The sequence below is a fragment of the Coregonus clupeaformis genome, chromosome 16 (genome assembly GCF_020615455.1).
Source record: "Coregonus clupeaformis isolate EN_2021a chromosome 16, ASM2061545v1, whole genome shotgun sequence".
Lineage (NCBI taxonomy): Eukaryota > Metazoa > Chordata > Actinopteri > Salmoniformes > Salmonidae > Coregonus > Coregonus clupeaformis.
In genome coordinates, this window is record NC_059207.1 from 33,130,639 (window position 1) to 33,151,220 (window position 20,582).

The 20,582-nt window shown below is 41.7% G+C and overlaps 1 protein-coding gene and 1 pseudogene across 3 annotated transcripts; one reads left to right on the forward strand and one right to left on the reverse strand.

The window, feature by feature from the left end:
- Positions 1–8: 8 nt before the first annotated feature.
- LOC121584865 lies at positions 9–11,246 on the forward strand (annotated as a pseudogene).
- Positions 11,247–11,745: 499 nt separating this feature from the next.
- LOC121584864 (transmembrane emp24 domain-containing protein 2) lies at positions 11,746–20,544 on the reverse strand. Of its 3 annotated transcripts, none has more exons than XM_041901042.2 (5): positions 20,192–20,544; positions 14,123–14,315; positions 13,901–13,921; positions 12,986–13,093; positions 11,746–12,785 (listed from the first exon to the last, which is right to left on the reverse strand). In XM_041901042.2, exons 1-5 carry the CDS (start codon positions 20,330–20,332, stop codon positions 12,661–12,663), a joined length of 588 nt encoding a protein of 195 aa, XP_041756976.1. In that variant the 5' UTR covers positions 20,333–20,544; the 3' UTR covers positions 11,746–12,660. The 3 variants fall into 3 exon arrangements, with proteins under 3 accessions (XP_041756976.1, XP_041756973.1, XP_041756974.1); XM_041901039.2 differs by lacking the exon at positions 20,192–20,544 and adding an exon at positions 15,859–16,267; XM_041901040.2 differs by lacking the exons at positions 13,901–13,921; positions 20,192–20,544 and adding an exon at positions 15,859–16,258.
- Positions 20,545–20,582: the final 38 nt, after the last annotated feature.

Consider the following 20,582-nt stretch of genomic DNA (forward strand, 5'->3'; position numbering starts at 1 on the left):
GGCAGGGTTTCCTAAACTCGGGACTCGGGTGCCCGTTTTGGGGTTTGTCCTAGCACTACACAGCTGATTCAAATAATAAACTAATCATCAAGCCTTGATCATTTGAATCAGGTGTGTAGTGTTTATTTCCGAATTCCCAGTTGTCGGAGATTTATGATTTCACAGTTGATTTGAACGTGGAATCCATCCCAAAAATTAGCAAACGTTTACCTTAAAATCAGTAAGTGTGACAGAATTGGCTAATAAATGTATTTCATTTGACGCAAATCAAGGATGATCTTTTCTCAGTCCAAAACGTAATAAGCAACTCTTGAAAGAGCGTAATTCACGTCAGAGGAAAAACGTGGCTGTTTCATCAGCTCGAGCAAGTACATGACTAGTAGCTCGCTAACGTTAGATAGCTAGAGAACGAAGAACATCTGGCACATACTAGGTTAGCTGGCTAGAAAGTTTATACTGCTAATATTTAGGTATCATCTGTCCCGCTTCCTGCTTTTGTTGAGGTGTGGACGAAGATGGTGAGTTGAAGTGTCATTGAAGAAGTTGATGAGTAGACATGCTTCCCATATGGTCCCCCATAGCCATATATACATGGACTTGCCTGCAGTTGATTTCATGGGGGTTGTTTCCGTGCATGCACAAAACACTATCCATACAACTCTAAATAGAAGATAAGCTTAGTGAGAGTGTAATCAAGTACATTTGCACTTCTATATGGATCATCTTTCCATATGACTGACTTGCCCATGGCCATCTCCTTTCAGAGCTGGTGGAGTACTTCAGGACACAAATGAGACAGGGCCCTGAGGTACCCTCTGCTGTGGCAGCAATCCGCACTCTCCTGGAATTCCTCAAACGAGACCAAAGTCAGATTTACCTTCAGACAAAACCTTACTTTTCTACTCTCCTTCACTTATTATACTGATGTGTAGTGAATCAAGAGGAACATATTTTGTCTGATGGTTATTAGCAAATAGACAAGTTGTGGTATTGATTGGCTGGATGCTTTATGTCCCTGAGCAGGTGAGACCATCCTGGGCCTGAGAGAGAACCTGACCCAGACCATCGGGTGTCTGGAGGAGGCTGACTCCTCTGTGGCTGTCTCGTCTGGTGGCGAACTGTTCCTCCGCTTCATCAGCCTCACATCACTGGAGCACCCTGTGAGTAGAGGGCCTTCACCTATCCCTCTCGCTGCAACATCTAGGCTACTCTTATACACTCTGAGCCCACTTTACTGTGATTTTACATGTATTCAATAGTGAGAGTACCTCGAGTTGTCCAACGTACCATCGTGATTTGAGATGTCATTATCAGAAATGTGTTTTATTTGTCCCCCGAACAGGATCTCTCTCAATGCAAGAAAGTGATGGTAGAGAGAGGAGAGCTCTTTCTAAAGAAAATATCCCTTTTCAGGAGTAAAGTAGCGAAACTATGCCATACCTTTATCAAGGATGGAGCTGTAAGTATTTCTATAGAATTTTGGTTTTTGAATGACGTCTCAAACCCGCTCCACTCATGGTGATTCTGCCTCTGACAAACACTGTGTTCTCTATTGTCATTCACAGAAAATACTGACACACTCCTCCTCCCGGGTGGTTCTTAGGGTAGCAGCCGACAAGAAACGCTTAATTGTCTAAGTCACTGAGTCACAACCAGACACTGCAGGGTGTGTGCTCAACACAAACACATGCATATGTATTATGCTAAACTAAGCAAACCCTAGAGAGGAACTTGAAAAAATATTCACAAGTATACTTTTGTCTCTTTCCAGACAAAAAATGGCAGACAAATTACAGAAACTAAACATTCCGGTCACAGTGGTTCTTGATGCTGCAGTGGGGTAAATATCAAAATCATTTAAGTTGAGTCATGAAATTATATAAATAAAACCGATTGAGATCTCAGCTCAATCATACTATTCTTTTTTGAAGGACCGTAAAAGTACTGTTTTAACAACGCCCACCTTTGATTTATACAGGTAGCCTATATGAAGGAAGCAGTCAGTGAAATCCATGTCTCTTATTACAGTACTGAAAATAGAATGTGTTTTATTAAAGGTATATCATGGAAAAGGTGGATCTGGTGATTGTTGGTGCAGAGGGAGTGGTGGAAAGTGGTGGCATTATCAACAATGTACTGTATATATTCTGAATTGGATAACACACCAATCAGACACATTCTGGACAGTCTTATGTTTATGTCCTTGGATGACGTTACCATTTACAACACATCATGGGTTACCCTATGTTTTGCAACCCACTTGACAGATTGGCACCTATCAACTGGCTGTGTGCTCCAAGGCTCACAACAAGCCTTTCTACGTTGTGGCAGAAAGCTTCAAATTTGTCAGACTCTACCCTCTATACCAGCAAGATGTCCCAGACCGATTTAAGGTAATTGCACTAAAATATGGTTATTAATATTCATCTTTAATTTACAATTTGTAGAAACTGAGAATAGAAAGGTTCAGAACTTTTGTGAAACATTACAGCACAGTTAAAGTATATGGCAATTAGAAAATCAAAACTGGATGATTTTCAGAGATAGATGGGAGGGTTTGAGGGTAACTGAAGTGTGGGACTAAACAAATAAACACAAATTAAAAAAGATAACTAAATGTAGAATATACAGTTTCTGTAAAATGTATAGTATGTATACTGAACAAAAATATAAACGCAACAATTAACGATTTTAGTGAGTTACAGTTCATATAAGGAAATCAGTCAATTGAAATAAATTCATTAGGCCCTAATCTATGGATTTCACATGAATGGGCAGGGGTGCAGCCATGGGTGGGCCTGGGAGGGCATAGGCCCACCCACTGGGGAGCCAGGCCCACCCAGTCAGAATGACTTTTTCCCCACAAAAGGGCTTTATTACAGACAGAACTACTCCTCAGTTTCATCAGCTGTCCGGGTGGCTGGTCTCGGACGATCCCGCAGGTGAAGAAGCCGGATGTGGAGGTCCTGGGCTGGTGTGGTTACGCGTGGTCTGCGGTTGTGAGGCCGGTTGGACATACTGCCAAAATCTCTAAAACGACAGAGGCGGCTTATAGTAGAGAAATTAACATTACATTTGCTGCCAACAGCTCTGGTGGACATTCCTGCAGTCTGCATGCAAATTGCACGCTCCCTCAAAACTTGAGACTAGTGGCATTGTGTTGTGTGAGAACTGCACATTTTAGTGGCCTTTTATTGTCCCCAGCACAAGAAGGCACTTGTGTAATAATCATGCTGTTTAATCAGCTTTTTGATATGCCATATCTGTCAGGTGAATGTATTATAAAGGCTCACCAACAGGGATGTAAACAAATGTGCACACATTTGAGAAATAAGCTTTTTGTGCATATGGAACATTTCTGGGATCTTTTATTTCAGCTCAAGAAACATGGGACCAACACTTAACATGTTGCGTTTATTTTTGTTCAGTATATAAGCTGTAAGTAGAAGCTAAGTATTGTTGTCCATTATTTTACTCCAATTAGGGGAGGAGTGGGAGGATTAGGGTAAAATAAATGAAACACATTTTATATACAGTTGAAGTCTGAAGTTTACATACACCTTAGCCAAATACACTGCTCAAAAAAATAAAGGGAACACAAAAATAACACATCCTAGATCTGAATGAATGAAATAATCTTATTAAATACTTTTTTCTTTACATATTTGAATGTGCTGACAACAAAATCACACAAATTATCAATGGAAATCAAATTTATCAACCCATGGAGGTCTGGATTTGGAGTCACCCTCAAAATTAAAGTGGAAAACCACACGACAGGCTGATCCAACTTTGATGTAATGTCCTTAAAACAAGTCAAAATGAGGCTCAGTAGTGTGTGTGGCCTCCACGTGCCTGTATGACCTCCCTACCATGCCTGGGCATGCTCCTGATGAGGTGGCGGATGGTCTCCTGAGGGATCTCCTCCCAGACCTGGACTAAAGCATCCGCCAACTCCTGGACAGTCTGTGGTGCAACGTGGCGTTGGTGGATGGAGCAAGACATGATGTGCTCAATTGGATTCAGGTCTGGGGAACGGGCGGTCCATAGCATCAATGCCTTCCTCTTGCAGGAACTGCTGACACACTCCAGCCACATGAGGTCTAGCATTGTCTTGCATTAGGAGGAACCCAGGGCCAACCGCACCAGCATATGGTCTCACAAGGGGTCTGAGGATCTCATCTCGGTACTTAATGGCAGTCAGGCTACCTCTGGCGAGCACATGGAGGGCTGTGCGGCCCCCCAAAGAAATGCCACCCCACACCATGACTGACCCACCGCCAAACCGGTCATGCTGGAGGATGTTGCAGGCAGCAGAACGTTCTACATGGCGTCTCCAGACTCTGTCACGTCTGTCACATGTGCTCAGTGTGAACCTGCTTTCATCTGTGAAGAGCACAGGGCGCCAGTGGCGAATTTGCCAATCTTGGTGTTCTCTGGCAAATGCCAAACGTCCTGCACGGTGTTGGGCTGTAAGCACAACCCCCACCTGTGGACGTCGGGCCCTCATACCACCCTCATGGAGTCTGTTTCTGACCGTTTGAGCAGACACATGCACATTTGTGGCCTGCTGGAGGTCATTTTGCAGGGCTCTGGCAGTGCTCCTCCTGCTCCTCCTTGCACAAAGGCGGAGGTAGCAGTCCTGCTGCTGGGCTGTTGCCCTCCTACGGCCTCCTCCACGTCTCCTGATGTACTGGCCTGTCTCCTGGTAGCGCCTCCATGCTCTGGACACTACGCTGACAGACACAGCAAACCTTCTTGCCACAGCTTGCATTGATGTGCCATCCTGGATGAGCTGCACTACCTGAGCCACTTGTGTGGGTTGTAGACTCCGTCTCATGCTACCACTAGAGTGAAAGCACCGCCAGCATTCAAAAGTGACAAAAACATCAGCCAGGAAGCATAGGAACTGAGAAGTGGTCTGTGGTCACCACCAGCAAAACCAGTCCTTTGTTGGGGGTGTCTTGCTAATTGCCAATATTGTCAATCAGTGTTGCTTCCTAAGTGGACAGTTTGATTTCACAGAAGTGTGATTGACTTGGAGTTACATTGTGTTGTTTAAGTGTTCCCTTTATTTTTTTGAGCAGTGTATATTTAAACTCAGTTTTTCACAATTCCTGACATTTAATCATAGTAAAAATTCCCTGTCTTAGGTCAGTTAGGATCACCACTTTTATTTTAAGAATGTGAAATGTCAGAATAATAGTAGAGTGATTTATTTCAGCTTTTATTTATTTCATCACATTCCCAGTGGGTCAGAAGTTTACATACACTCAATTAGTATTTAGTAGCATTGCTTTTTAAAAATGGTTTAACTTGGGTCAAACGTTTCGGGTAGCCTTCCACAAGCTTCCCACAATAAGTTGGGTGAATTTTAGGCCATTCCTCCTGACAGAGCTGGTGTAACTGAGTCAGGTTTGTAGGCCTCCTTGCTCGCACACGCCTTTTCAGTTCTGCCCACACATTTTCTATAGGATTGAGGTCTGGGCTTTGATGGCCACTCCAATACCTTGACTTTGTTATCCTTAAGCCATTTTGCCACAACTTTGGAAGTATGCTTGGGGTCATTGTCTTTTTGGAAGACCCATTTGTGACCAAGCTTTAACTTCCTGACTGATGTCTTGAGAAGTTACTTAAATATATCCAGATAATTTTCCTTCCTCATGATGCCATCTATTTTGTGAAGTGCACCAGTCCCTCCTGCAGCAAAGCACCCCCACAGCATGATGCTGCCACACCCATTCTTCATGGTTGGGATGGTGTTCTTTGGCTTGCAAACATCTCCCTTTTTCAACCAAACATAACGATGTTCATTATGGCCAAACAGTTCCATTTTTGTTTAATCAGACCAGAGGACATTTCTCCAAAAAGTACGATCTTTGTCCCCATGTGCAGTTGCAAACCATAGTCTGGCTTTTTTTATGGCGGTTTTGGAGCAGTGGGTTCTTCCTTGCTGAGCGGCCTTTCAGGTTATGTCGATATAGGACTCGTTTTACTGTGGATATAGATACTTTTGTACCTGTTTCCTCCAGCATCTTCACAAGGTCCTTTGCTGTTGTTCTGGGATTGATTTGCACTTTTCGCACCAAAGTACATTCATCTCTAGGAGACAGAACGCGTCTCCTTCCTGAGCGGTATGACGGCTGCGTGGTCCCATGGTGTTTATACTTGCGTACTATTGTTTGTACAGATGAACGTGGTACCTTCAGGCGTTTGGAAATTGCTGCCAAGGATGAACAAGACTTGTGGAGGTCTACCATTGATCTTTTCTGAGGTCTTGGCTGATTTCTTTTGATTTTCCCATGATGTCAAGCAAATAGGCACTGAGTTTGAAGGTAGGCCTTGAAATACCTCCAATTGACTCAAATTATGTCAATTAGCCTATCAGAAGCTTCTAAAGCCATGACATCATTTTCTGTAATTTTCCAAGCTGTTTAAAGGCACAGTCAACTTAGTGTATGTAAACTTCTGACCCACTGGAATTGTGATACAGTGAATAAGTGAAATAATCTGTCTGTAAACAATTGTTGGAAAAATTACTTGTGTCATGCACAAAGTAGATGTCCTAACCAACTTGCCAAAACAATAGTTTGTTAACAAGAAATTTGTGGAGTGGTTGAAAAAAACGAGTTTTAATGACTCCAACCTAAGAGTATGTAAACTTCCGACTTCAATTGTATACACTACCGTTCAAAAGTTTGGGGTCACTTAGAAATGTCGTTGTTTTTGAAAGAAACTTTTTTTTTAGTCCATTAAAATAACATCAAATTGATCAGAAATACAGTGTAGACATTGTTAATGTTGTAAATTGCTATTGTAGCTGGAAACTGTTGATTTTTAATGGAATATCTACATAGGCGTACAGAGGCCCATTATCAGCAACCATCAGTCCTGTGTTCCAATAGCACGTTGCGTTTGCTAATCCAAGTTTATAATTTTAAAAGGCTAATTGTTCATTAGAAAACCCTTTTGGAATTATGTTAGCACAGCTGAAAACTGTTGTGCTAATTAAAGAAGCAATAAAACTGGCCTTCTTGAGACTAGTTGAGTATCTGGAGCATCAGCAATTTTGGGTTAGATTACAGGCTCAAAATGGCCAGAAACAAAACTTTCTTCTGAAACTCGTCAGTCTATTCTTGTTCTGAGGAATGAAGGCTATTCCAGGCGAGAAATTGCCAAGAAACTCTAGACTCGTACAACGCTGTGTCCTTCACGGCGTAGTGTGTTACCAATTGTTTTCTTGGTGACTATGGTCCCATCTGCCTTGAGATCATTGACAAGATCCTCCCGTGTAGTTCTGGGCTGATTCCTCACCGTTCTCATGATCATTGCAACTCCACGAGGTGAGATCTTGCATGGAGCCCCAGGCCGAGGGAGATTGACAGCTCTTTTGTGTTTCTTCCATTTGTGAATAATCGCACCAACTGTTGTCACCTTCTCACCAAGCTGCTTGGCGATGGTTTTGTAGCCCATTCCAGCCTTGTGTAGGTCTACAATCTTGTCCCTGACATCCTTGGAGAGCTCTTTGGTCTTGGCCATGGTGGAGAGTTTGGAATCTGATTGATTGATTGCTTCTGTGGACAGGTGTCTTTTATACAGGTAACAAGCTGAGATTCAGATTGAGAGGGGGTCAAATACTTATTTCCCTCATTAAAATGCAAATCAATTTATAACATTTTTAACATGCGTTTTTCTGGATTTTGTTGTTAGTCTGTCTCTCACTGTTCAAATAAACCTACCATTAAAATGATAGACTGATCATTTCTTTGTCAGTGGGCAAACGTACAAAATCAGCAGGGGATCAAATACTTTTTTCCCTCACTGTATGTATGTATGTATACATACATATATATATTATCTGTCAAAAGTTTATACACCTACTCATTCAAGGGTTTTTCTTTATTTTTACATTGTAGAATAATAGTGAAGACATCAAAACTATGAAATAACATGGAATCATGTAGTAACCAAACAAGTGTTAAACAAATCAAAATATATTTCATATTTGAGATTCTTCAAATAGCCACCCTTTGCCTTGATGCACACTCTTGGCATTCTCTCAACCAGCTTCATGAGGTAGCCACCTGGAATGCATTTAAATTAACTGGTGTGCCTTCTTAAAAGTATAATTTGTGGAATTTCTTTCCTTAATGCGTTTGAGCCAATCAGTTGGGTTGTGACAAGGGAGTGGGGGTATACAGAAGATAGCCCTATTTGGTAAAAGACCAAGTCCATATTATGGCAAGAACAGCTCTAATAAGCAAAGAGAAATGACAGTCCATCATTACTTTACTTTAAGACATGAAGGTCAGTCAATAAGGAACATTTCAAGAACTTTTCAAGTTTCTTCAAGTGCAGTCGCAAAAACCATCAAGCGCTATGATGAAACTGGCTCTCATGAGTACCACCACAGGAATGGAAGACCCAGAGTTACCTCTGCTGCAGAGGATAAGTTCATTAGAGTTACCAGCCTCAGAAATTGCAGCCCAAATAAATGCTTCAGAGTTCAAGTCATAGACACATCTCAACATCAGCTGTTCAGAAGGGACTGTGTGAAACAGGCCTTAATGGTCGAATTGCTGCAAATAAACCACTACTAAAGGACACCAATAAGAAGAGGAGACCTGCTTGGGCCAAGAAACACGAGCAATGGACATTAGGTGGAAATGTGTCCTTTGGTCTGGAGTCCAAATGTGAGATTTTTTGTTCCAACTGCCGTGTCTTTGTGAGACGCGGTGTGGGTGAACGGATGATCTCCTCATGTGTAGTTCCCACACTTAACCAGCATGGCTACCACAGCTTTCTGCAGCGATACGCCATCCCATCTGGTTTGGTCTTAGTGGGGCTATCATTTGTTTTCAACAGGACAAATCACCCAACACACCTCCAGGCTGTGTAAGGGCTATTTTACCAAGAAGGAGAGTGATGGAGTGCTGCATCATATGACCTGGCCTCCACAATCCCCCGACCTCAACCCAATTGGGATGGTTTGGGATGAGTCGGATGGCAGAGTGAAGGAAAAGCAGCCGACAAGTGCTCAGCATATGTGGGAACTCCTTCAAGACTGTTGGAAAAGCATTCCAGGTGAAGCTGGTTGAGAGAATACCAAGAGTGTGCATAACTCATCAAGGCAAAGGGTGGCTATTTTGAAGAATCTCAAATCTCAAATATATTTTGATTTGTTTAAAACTTTTTTGGTTACTAAATGATTCCATAAGTGTACAATGTAGAAAATAGTAAAAATAAAAACCCCTTGAATGAGTAGGTGTCCAAACTTTCGACTGGTACACTATATATGAAACTCAGCAAAAAAAGAAACGTCCGCACTTTCAACTGCGTTTATTTTCAGCAAACTTAATGTGTAAATATTTGTATGAACATAAGATTCAACAACTGAGACAAACTGAAGAAGTTCCACAGACATGTGACTAACAGAAATTGAATAATGTGTCCCTGAGCAAAGGGGGCGTCAAAATCAAAAGTAACAGTCAGTATCTGGTGTGGCCACCAGCTGCATTAAGTACTGCAGTGCATCTCCTCCTCATGGACTGCACCAGATTTGCCAGTTCTTGCTGTGAGATGTTACCCCACTCTTCCACCAAGTATGGCTGGTGGCATTGTCATGCTAGAGGGTCATGTCAGGATGAACCTGCAGGAAGGGTACCACATGAGGGAGAAGGATGTCTTCCCTGTAACGCACAGCGTTGAGATTGCCTGCAATGATGACAAGCTCAGTCCGATGATGCTGTGACACACCGCCCCAGACCATGACGGACCCTCAACCTCCAAATCGATCCCGCTTCAGAGTACAGGCCTTGGTGTAACGCTCATTCCTTCGACGATAAACGCGAATCTGACCATCACTCCTGGTGAGACAAAAACGTGACTCGTCAGTGAAGAACACTTTTTGCCAGTCCTGTCTGTTCCAGAAACGGTGGTTTTATGCCCATAGGCGACGTTGTTGCCGGTGATGTCTGGTGAGGACCTGCCTTACAACAGGCCTACAAGTCCTCAGTCCAGCCTCTCTCAGCCTATTGCGGACAGTCCGAGCACTGATGGAGGGATTGTGCGTTCCTGGTGTAACTCAGGAAGTTGTTGTTGCCATCCTGTACCTGTCCCGCAGGTGATGTTCGGTTGTACCGATCCTGTGCAGGTGTTGTTACACGTGGTCTGCCACTGCGAGGACGATCAGCTGTCAGTCCCGTCTCCCTGTAGCGCTGTCTTAGGCGTCTCACAGTACGGACATTGCAATTTATTGTCCTGGCCACAGCTGCAGTCCTCATGCTTCCTTGCTGCATGCCTAAGGCACGTTCACGCAGATGAGCAGGGACCCTGGGCATCTTTATTTTGATGTTTTTCAAAGTCAGTAGAAAGGCCTCTTTAGTGTCCTAAGTTTTCATAACTGTGACCTTAATTGCCTACAGTCTGTAAGCTGTTAGTGTCTTAACAACCGTTCCACAGGTGCATGTTCATTAATTGTTTATGGTTCATTGAACAAGCATGGGAAACAGTGTTTAAACCCTATACAATGAAGATCTGTGAAGTTATTTGGAATTTTACAAATTCTTTTTAAGACAGGGTCCTGAAAAGGGACATTTCTTTTTTTGCTGAGTTTATATAGGGGATTGGAAATAATGCAGACAATTACATTGATAGAACCCACAATCTGCAATATTAAAGCTAATACACCCCTAAAAAAATTAAAAAGGTCATTGGGCTGTAGTTATTTTGTGTGTTAACTTGTGGTCTCACTTTGCTCTCTCTCAGTATAAAGCAGGCACTCTGAAGAAGAACACCCCATGATTGACCACACACCGCCATCGCTGATTACACTTCTCTTCACAGACCTGGGGGTTCTCACTCCTTCCGCAGTTAGTGACGAACTTATTAAGCTGTACTTGTAAACCACCACTAGAAGACAAACACCAAATGGATTAATTTAATTCAAATATGAACAAGTCACCTTTCAATACGCATATCACTTATATTAAACCCATAGTGAGTCAAGACATGATACAAGGATTTTATTATTACAGTCTTGGATTTAAGGAGAAACTCACAAAAAGCAGGTGTTTTATTTTGTGTGTGAACATTTACCCATAAGAAAATTGCAATTGGCTCAGGACAGCACGGCTGGCCCTTTGATATACACAAAGAGCTAATATTAATTAGGCTCAAAGTGGAGGAGATTGACTTCGTCACTACTTGTATTTGTGAGAGGTATTGACATGTTGAATGCACCAAGCTGTCTGTTTGAACTACTGGCACACAGCTCGGACACCCGTGCATACCCTACAAGACATGCCACCAGAGGTCTCTTTACAGGCCAAATCAAGAACTGACTATGGGAGGCGCACAGTACTATATAGAGCCATGACTACATGGAACTCTATTCCACATCAAATAACTCATGCCAGCAGTAAAATTAGATTTCAAAAACATAAAAATACACCTTATGGAACAGCGGGGACTGTGAAGTAACACAAACATAGACATGCATACAAACACAACATCTATGTACACATGTATTTTGTGTTATAGATATGTGGTAGTAGAGTAGAGGCCTGAGGGCACACACTTAATGTTGTGCAATCTGTTATGAATGTATAACTGCCTTAAATTTTGCTGGACCCCAGGAAGAGTAGCTGATGCCTTGGCAGCAGGTAATGGGGATCCATAATAAATACAAATAAGAGTATATAAAAAGTACTGTACTAGTCAATTACAAATTAAAAGCAATCAATCTCAAGAGGAGAAGGAGACATTTTATTATGAACAGGATTTGGGTCATAAGTTGTTCATCACCATGTTAACTTGACTCCTCAAAGTCTGTCTGAGCTCTGTATCGCAGAAGTTATTCACCCCGTTATGACCATTGTCACCGATTTACCCAGAATTACACAAACCTTGAACATAACTACCAATACAAACTAGAATAAAATCTGTACAAAATTGTCCTCATTTGATAAAAGTACAATACTAGTACAATATAAAAATGCTCAAGCAACTACTTCAAACTGGCAACAATAGCTCAGATCTCACACCAAGGCTTTTCTTGTACTGCATCTTACCCCAAAATGTAACATCAATCTTAAAATACATACAGTACGATTATATGCCATTACTTTGTACTTTCTCCCATTAAATATGCATACTGTGACTGATTGGCATGGTAGGTGTTAAAAAACGTAGTCGTACAACAAAATAAACTCCCTCAAAAACATCTAGAGCAAGCTGAACAGTTGTCTAACAATTAACATCATTCCATGCCCAGTGTTGTATTTAATGTGTCCACAACTTACTCCTTCTCTAAGATGAGGACAAAAGCTCCTCCTGGCATCTGGAGTTTTAGGGCAGTGGGTTTGAATGCATAAATACTCAAACTCTTCTTGATCAAAATTGTATAATACCCTCTTCAGTGCTATTGATATCAAAGTCTGAGGAGTCAATGCAAAGACAGTTCTCCTCGAGAGGAAAAACATACATTGTACCATGGCCTGAAGTACGTGAAGAGGAAAACAGAGACATGAGATTGGACAAGGAAAAAGCTTTAGAGGTTGTTTGATTTCCTATTTTGAAGTATGGTGCGGCTAATGGTTCAAGTGAATGATGAATCACTTGAGTTGGAAAAAAAAAAAAAAAAAAAAAAAGAGCCTTGTTTTACACAACTCTCCGCACTTCGAAAAATCTCTTCAGGTAGTAGATCTGTCCCAGGGTCATGGCTACCAACACAAGAGCTTCAAAGAAGGACCAAAGCACCACTCGGCTGTTTGTGTTGTCATTAACTAGAAAGAGGGGAGGAGGGGGGGGGAACACAGGACAATACATCAAACCACTACTGCCACTGAACAACGCATTCACTAAGCTGTCAAAATTGGGTGTTCTTCACAAATGCTGTTTGGTTTTGTTCATACGTTATTCATTTTCTATGGAAATAGCACATTTTTGCTATGTTGTTGAAGAAGTAGCACAGAAGTGGTCTTACTTGCTCTGTGTATTCTCTCTCGGACCTCCATGTATTCCTGTTCGTGTTTTACTGCTGTCATGGCAACTGCTAGCTCATTAATCATCTCCTCCAGCTTGTTCTGGTGGGCTGTGAACAATAACAGTACACCAAATATTGCACATTCAAAGAAACCAAGAAGCACAGGCACATACAAGTAAATCAGGTAAAACTCAAATCCAAGGTTTATTGTAGATGCTGTATAAAGGGATGTAAGGACTTTCAAGCAATACAAAGTTGTGCAGGAAATGTTTATACATCACACAATAAACACCATCAGTAACTGTCAGTAAACTGTGACATGTCTCTGCCAATATCTTGGGTATACCTATTGTGCAAAATTGTCCTTTTAACTAATCTTAACATGAACCTTACAAATACTTTCAGGTACATTTAAATAATTTAAGTCTGTCTTTTTACTAGTGTCTTTTACATAAAATAACTACAGTAACAGAAAAGAGCACAGTTTGAGTTAATAGTGCTGTGCAAACTGCTGCATTGACTGGACACACGTGTACATGGATTGGATACCAGATTTGTTATTGAAACTGACCAACCAATCATTTTGAAAGATTGAGAAGAAAAAAAAAAATTGTGTTGACCCAATTTGTTCACTTACTGCCCATAAGGCAGAGGCTGAGGGGGGCATACATTTCCTAAATCCATTCACCAGTCTCAAGTCATTGCTAGGCAACATTGAGTGTCCATAAAGCAAAACACACAAAACAGCACAACCCAGGCAATTAATCAAACTATGGAAACTGCACTATTTACATTCACTGTGTTTATTAAGCAATTCAGTATCTAGGTTAAGCAACACTACAGAAAATGAGGCCATTCGCTCCAAGAGCATTGAAGAACAACCCTCTCTGACCTCACGCAATAGTGTTAACCTACCGTCCCAAGTGTCTCCACCACCTGATGGAGGGGAGGAGAGGGGCAGGCAGAATGAGAAAAGGAGGAATGATGGAACAGAAGGAAAATGAGGGAAAACAGCAGGAGAAAATGAAAGCAGCACACAGTGTTCCCCAGAACGTAAAAACATCTGATGGTGATATTATATTCCGAACATCAGTCAGTGTACCCATTGCTGCCTCGTCAACCTTAACCCCAGCCTACCTTCCGTCTCCATGCCGTCTCCCTTGGGGGCCTCTCCGATGTCAATGGTAAACATGACGATCTTGGGCGTCATGGTGGACATCTTATTGCTGAAGCAGAACTTGTATGTGCCATCCATATGGGCAGCCACAGAGTACTTTCCACTGGATTCTCTGTCTCCTTTATAAATCTGCTTCCCATCTGGACCCGTGATCTGCAAATGAAAAGTGCCTGCTTAGTAATTGATAATCTCCTGTTAAAGGGATAGTTCACCCAAATTCCACATTGGGTTCCTTAACCTTGTAAGCAGTCTATGGACAAGGTATGAGAACAATCCATGCCTTGGTTTTATTTCCAAATGCTAACATTTTAGCACAAATCCCATTCATGTCATGGTACCGATATTAGCATTTTTCGTGCATCGTGTCCAAACATCCGAAAGTATCTCAAATTGATTGTGAAGCTCAACAAAACCACTTATAGATGATTTGAACATGAACATCATGCACCCAAAATGCTAATACTGGCACCATATACTTCAATGGGGTGATAGCATTTGAATAGCATTTGTAAACAGTGCCAGGGAAACTAAACCAAAGTATGGATTGCCGTCATACCTTGACTGCTTACAGGGCAAGGAAACCAATATATAATTTGGATGAACTATCCCATTACCGTTAGGAATACAGGTAACTTAGTTATGTTTTGACTGGACACCACCAGAGTTAAAGGTGCTACATTGTCAATCCAACATCTGCATTGGCCATGCAGCGTTTATGGCGATATGGCCTCTGCAGAAGTCGGGGCATTCATACTTCTTGCGCTTCGTGGAGCAGCGCAGAGCTGTTGTGAAGGAAGTTGTCAAAGAAGTGAGTTTGTGTTTATATAGGACCCCCCCACCAATCATGTCAATGCACAGCCAAATGGAGCCCTCCGCATTGTTACACAATTTGGGACGCGCATGGCACGGAGCTCAATTAGGCCTCTGCATGCCCCGTCACACCCTCCATACTGAGCATTCGACCACATTTTCGGATCAAGCATAAATTGGCTCTTAGACAGCACGCTGCACAAAACCACCATCAACACAAATATATGAATTATCAATAGCCCTAACATGAAGTCATGCTTTTGCTCATGATGTTATTTATTTAAATGATAATAACTATGAAACAGGATAGTAGCTACGTAGCTTGCCTACTACTAGCTAGTAATATATGGCACAATTTCAGTGACGTTTGCGAGGTGATGCTGCTAGCTAGGCAGGTTTACGTTAGTTGGCCAACTCGCAAAAAGTTAGCTACCAAAGATACTTAGCCACTATAATATCCAGAGATACTTTTCTAATATCTCTGACATAGCTAGCTACGTTAAATAGCTATCTATTTACCCACCCAAGTTAGCTTATGTAGCAAGTTAGCCAGTCAGCTAACAATAAATTGTCAGTCTTCTGTCCCGCAAGATGTAGACTTCGCAAAGTTCATTATATGCCAAGACAAGACTAACTGCTAGCATTATTTTTAGCCACACTCACTAACTCATATTGCTAGATAGCAAACTAGTTGGACGAGTTTAATGGCTGGCTTGATAGTTAGCTTTGCTAACTAGCTAGCTAACTCAAATGCTCATATTTAGCAAGGCCCACATTTTTCAAACCTAGCTAACTTAGCTGCTGCAGGGCAAAGTGCGCAGGGACTGATTTCCCGCAATCAGATTTAGAAAGATGTTGGCCAACTTTCACAACTCAATAGGCTTACCTCCACATCGATGTCAAGGAAACCTCCTTCGGCCACCTCAAACATGAGGCCCATCTTGGTACCAGAGTTGACTCGTTCAAATAAACATTCTTCTGCATGAGCGTCTATGCTTACAAAGTAACCTGACACTGTGACGGATAACATAGCTAAAATGACCATAAACTCCGAGAGAGTAAACATAACTGTTGTTTTTCGCAACTATTTATGTGAAAAAGACGCAAAAGCGTACTAGTAGAGCGAGCTCTCGCAAGCCACTGACTTGAGGAGCTAACACTACTAGGGAACGCCGCCCCGTTCTTTATACCTCAGTGAACGCGTCTTACTTGCGGATGGTGCCACATAAAGACTGAAAAACGAGCCGCGTCGAGGTTCAAAAAGCACCACGGACAGCGCCACGATCAGCGCAAACTAAAACAAAAGTCTGATTGCAAGTTCAGCACCACCGCCACAACTACAGCATAGCGTGCCCGGGTAGCTCATTTAAATATAACGAGAAGATTCAAGCACCCGTTGTGACAGTGGCAGGGTTGTTATGAGTCTACGCCTGTGGATGCATGAAGGGATGCTTTTGTTATTGTTTCCATTCCCCTTTTCCCCTGAACTTTAGAATTGTGAATTTATAGACTCAATTCCAGCTAATGGGGAGCAGCATGTTCCAGAATATACTGTAGGGTTGTTTCTAGAAGGCAAACGATCTATTTTGAATTGTAGCCTAGTGAATGTGTGGTGCAGATCAGGCTTGCATAAGATTGGAGTATTTTGAATCAGGACAGCCTGCGGAGGTCATTTGTGGCCTGTTGTCTGATTCATTTCAAAGAGCACCTTGCAAGTGACTTCCAACACTGTGCTTCTTATTTGAAATGTTTATTGAGTACATAATAATTTGAGTTTGCACACAGGGAAAGCCATCTTCTTAGAAACCTGGCTAAGAAACACGCTTACACCGGTCCTCTGTAGCTCAATTGGTAGAGAATGGCGCTTGTAACGCCAGGGTGGTGGGTTCGATCCCTGGGATCACCCATATGTAAAAATGTATGCACACATGACTGTAAGTCGCTTTGGATAAAAGCGTCTGCTAAATGGCATATTATTATGAACACATGACCAAAGCACTTTGAACTTTCTTCCTTATGACCAAAGCATTATGATGGGAACTTTCTTCCCTTGGCGGACAAAAACCCATCACCATAATAACAGATGAACAAATGTTCTATACAATATCATACAACATAGCCTACTTCTGCTACTATCTGAAACCTGCTTAAGCCAGTTATATCCTTTATTATTATTATTAGGCAACAGATCCTGCAAAGCACATCACTCATTGGGAGATTGAATACCTGTACGAGATGGAGCCATAGGTCATTTTGGACATATTCACTGTAGGCCTACAGTCTGGCTATTTTTGAACAACAATAGGCCTACACAAGTGATTTTATAATAGTCATACTTTAATAGAACAACTCATCAAGTCCCCCTTTTTATTTGCAACCATGAAGTATGTTGTCCAGCCTGCTAAGAGCGAAGAACCTAACAGCACTGTGTAACTGAAGAGTACACATTTCAGAAGTTCTTTAAAGGTCCGAAAGAAGCAGATAGACATTGGCTCCATCTCGTACAGGTATTCAATCTCCAAATGAGTGATGTGCTTTGCAGGATCTGTCTGCTCTGCAATCCAAGGTCCTGAAAAGATTTCAAGGATTTTAATTTGTTCCCCCATTGAGTATACATTAGAGCCTACTAATTAATTTTAATTAATTAGAGGGGAAAAAGTATTTGATCCCCTGCTGATTTTGTATGTTTGCCCACTGACAAAGAAATGATCAGTCTATAATTTTAATGGTAGGTTTATTTGAACAGTGAGAGACAGAATAACAACAAAAAAATCCAGAAAAACACATGTCAAAAATGTTATACATTGATTTGCATTTTAATGAGGGAAATAAGTATTTGACCCCCTCTCAATCAGAAAGTTCTGGCTCCCAGGTGTCTTTTATACAGGTAACGAGCTGAGATTAGGAGCACACTTTTAAAGGGAGTGCTCCTAATCGCAGTTTGTTACCTGTATAAAAGACACCTGTCCACAGAAGCAATCAATCAATCAGATTCCAAACTCTCCACCATGGCCAAGACCAAAGAGCTCTCCAAGGATGTCAGGGACAAGATTGTAGACCTACACAAGGCTGGAATGGGCTACAAGACAATCGCCAAGCAGCTTGGTGAGAAGGTGACAACAGTTGGTGCGATTATTCGCAAATGGAAGAAACACAAAAGAACTGTCAATATCCCTCTGCCTGGGGCTCCATGCAAGATCTTACCTCGTGGAGTTGCAATGATCATGAGAACGGTGAGGAATCAGCCCAGAACTACACGGGAGGATCTTGTCAATGATCTCAAGGCAGCTGGGACCATAGTCACCAAGAAAACAATTGGTAACGCACTACGCCGTGAAGGACTGAAATCCTGCAGCGCCCGCAAGGTTCCCCTGCTCAAGAAAGCACAAATACAGGCCCATCTGAAGTTTGCCAATGAACATCTGAATGATTCAGAGGAGAACTGGGTGAAAGTGTTGTGGTCAGATGAGACCAAAATGGAGCTCTTTGGCATCAACTCAACTCGCCGTGTTTGGAGGAGGAGGAATGCTGCCTATAACCCCAAGAACACCATCCCCACCGTCAAACATGGAGGTGGAAACATTATGCTTTGGAGGTGTTTTTCTGCTAAGGGGACAGGACAACTTCACCGCATCAAAGGGACGATGGACGGGCCATGTACTGTCAAATCTTGGGTTAGAACCTCCTTCCCTCAGCCAGGGCATTGAAAATGAGTCGTGGATGGGTATTCCAGCATGACAATGACCCAAAACACACAGCCAAGGCAACAAAGGAGTGGCTCAAGAAGAAGCACATTAAGGTCCTGGAGTGGCCTAGCCAGTCTCCAGACCTTAATCCCATAGAATATATGTGGAGGGAGCTGAAGGTTCGAGTTGCCAAACGTCAGGCTCGAAACCTTAATGACTTGGAGAAGATCTGCAAAGAGGAGTGGGACAAAATCCCTCCTGAGATGTGTGCAAACCTGGTGGCCAACTACAAGAAACGTCTGACCTCTGTGATTGCCAACAAGGGTTCTGCCACCATGTACTAAGTCATGTTTTGCAACGGGGTCAAATACTTATTTCCCTCATTAAAATGCAAATCAATTTATAACATTTTTGACATGCGTTTTTCTGGATTGTTTTGTTGTTATTCTGTCCAAATAAACCTACCATTAAAATTATAGACTGATCATGTCTTTGTCAGTGGGCAAAAGTACAAAATCAGCAGGGGATCAAATACTTTTTCCCCTCAATGTATATCAGCAACTAATTTTTATGGCTAAAGACTGCATTAGTAAAACCATTACCTTATGCATAATTGATTTGTAAATTGCTCCAAATACTCTCACTCATCGCAAATGATCATACATTTACTTCAGACACATACAAGTAGGCTACAAGAAGTAGTCTGTATATCTTATTGGTAATTTGAACTACTGAAATGTACCCCATGATATTTGAAGAATAAAGTAATGGCTTATAGCTTGTCAAAACCCCCAATAATTATTTGTAATGATACAAAATATTTTAGAGAACCAAGAAGGAGAAGAGTGGCTGGTTCACCCACTCAGAAAGTAATTAAGCAACTTTGTCGATTGAAATTATCTCAAGGAATGTAATTCCTTTATAGATATCCCATCTATCATCCACATACCTGTGCAAATTTGACAGTGCACAAATAACACAAATTCCCTGCACTTGTAGACGATACAACCTCGACCATATAGGCCTAGGAAAAGTTGTAGGCCTACAAAAGTCAAAACAATGTAATAGTAATCGAAGGGCTCTATTCAATCTGTATCACTGAAGCGTTACATTGCGCAATATACATTTTAAGGTAATTTCCGACATATGCAGCGTTTACCTTGAATGCAGTCTCTGCTAACGCGTGAACACGTTTCGATCACGCTGTAACGCTGTACTTCCGCAATACGGATTAATAGAGCCCTAAAACGAAATATAGCAACAGCCTAAACACATTTCTTCAGAAGGAAATATTTAACGGATGGTGCACCAAAAACAGCAAAGTCCCATTTCTTTCTCAACTCAAGTATTTTTTGTTGTTGCTTTGATAACCTATATAATCTGTATTATTTTAAAATTGTTTACTAAACTATACAGTTCATGCTTTTTTCAAGAATCCGAAAGCTTCTAACTAAACATGGATACAACCAATGAACATATCGTTATAACGTTGTCAATATCTATAAACTGCCTAAAAATGGTTAGGCTACTTACCCAATCGGAAGCCTTTGTATAGCCTATTTTTAACTTATTTGAAATTGCATTTGTTGCAGATGCTCTCAGTGCACGGGTTTCGATGTGTTCAATTGTGTTATCATACATTTGCCAAACCGAAAAGAAAATGCAATACCACATATATCTTCATGTGATATTTCAGTCAGTTCCTGACTCTTAGCTAGCTTGAAGATAATATATATTATTTTCGACCTGGACTGTGAGTTCACAAAAATCTCAGACTGCTGTCAGCCTGTCAATACCCGTCCCCCACTGACTACAATATCCCGCTGTCCATAGCGCAGGGCACGGAGAAACCATTGATCTAGCCAGGAGATCAAACCCACCGCACTTATCCTCTACCGGAACATGGAGCAAATGGCTTCCTAAT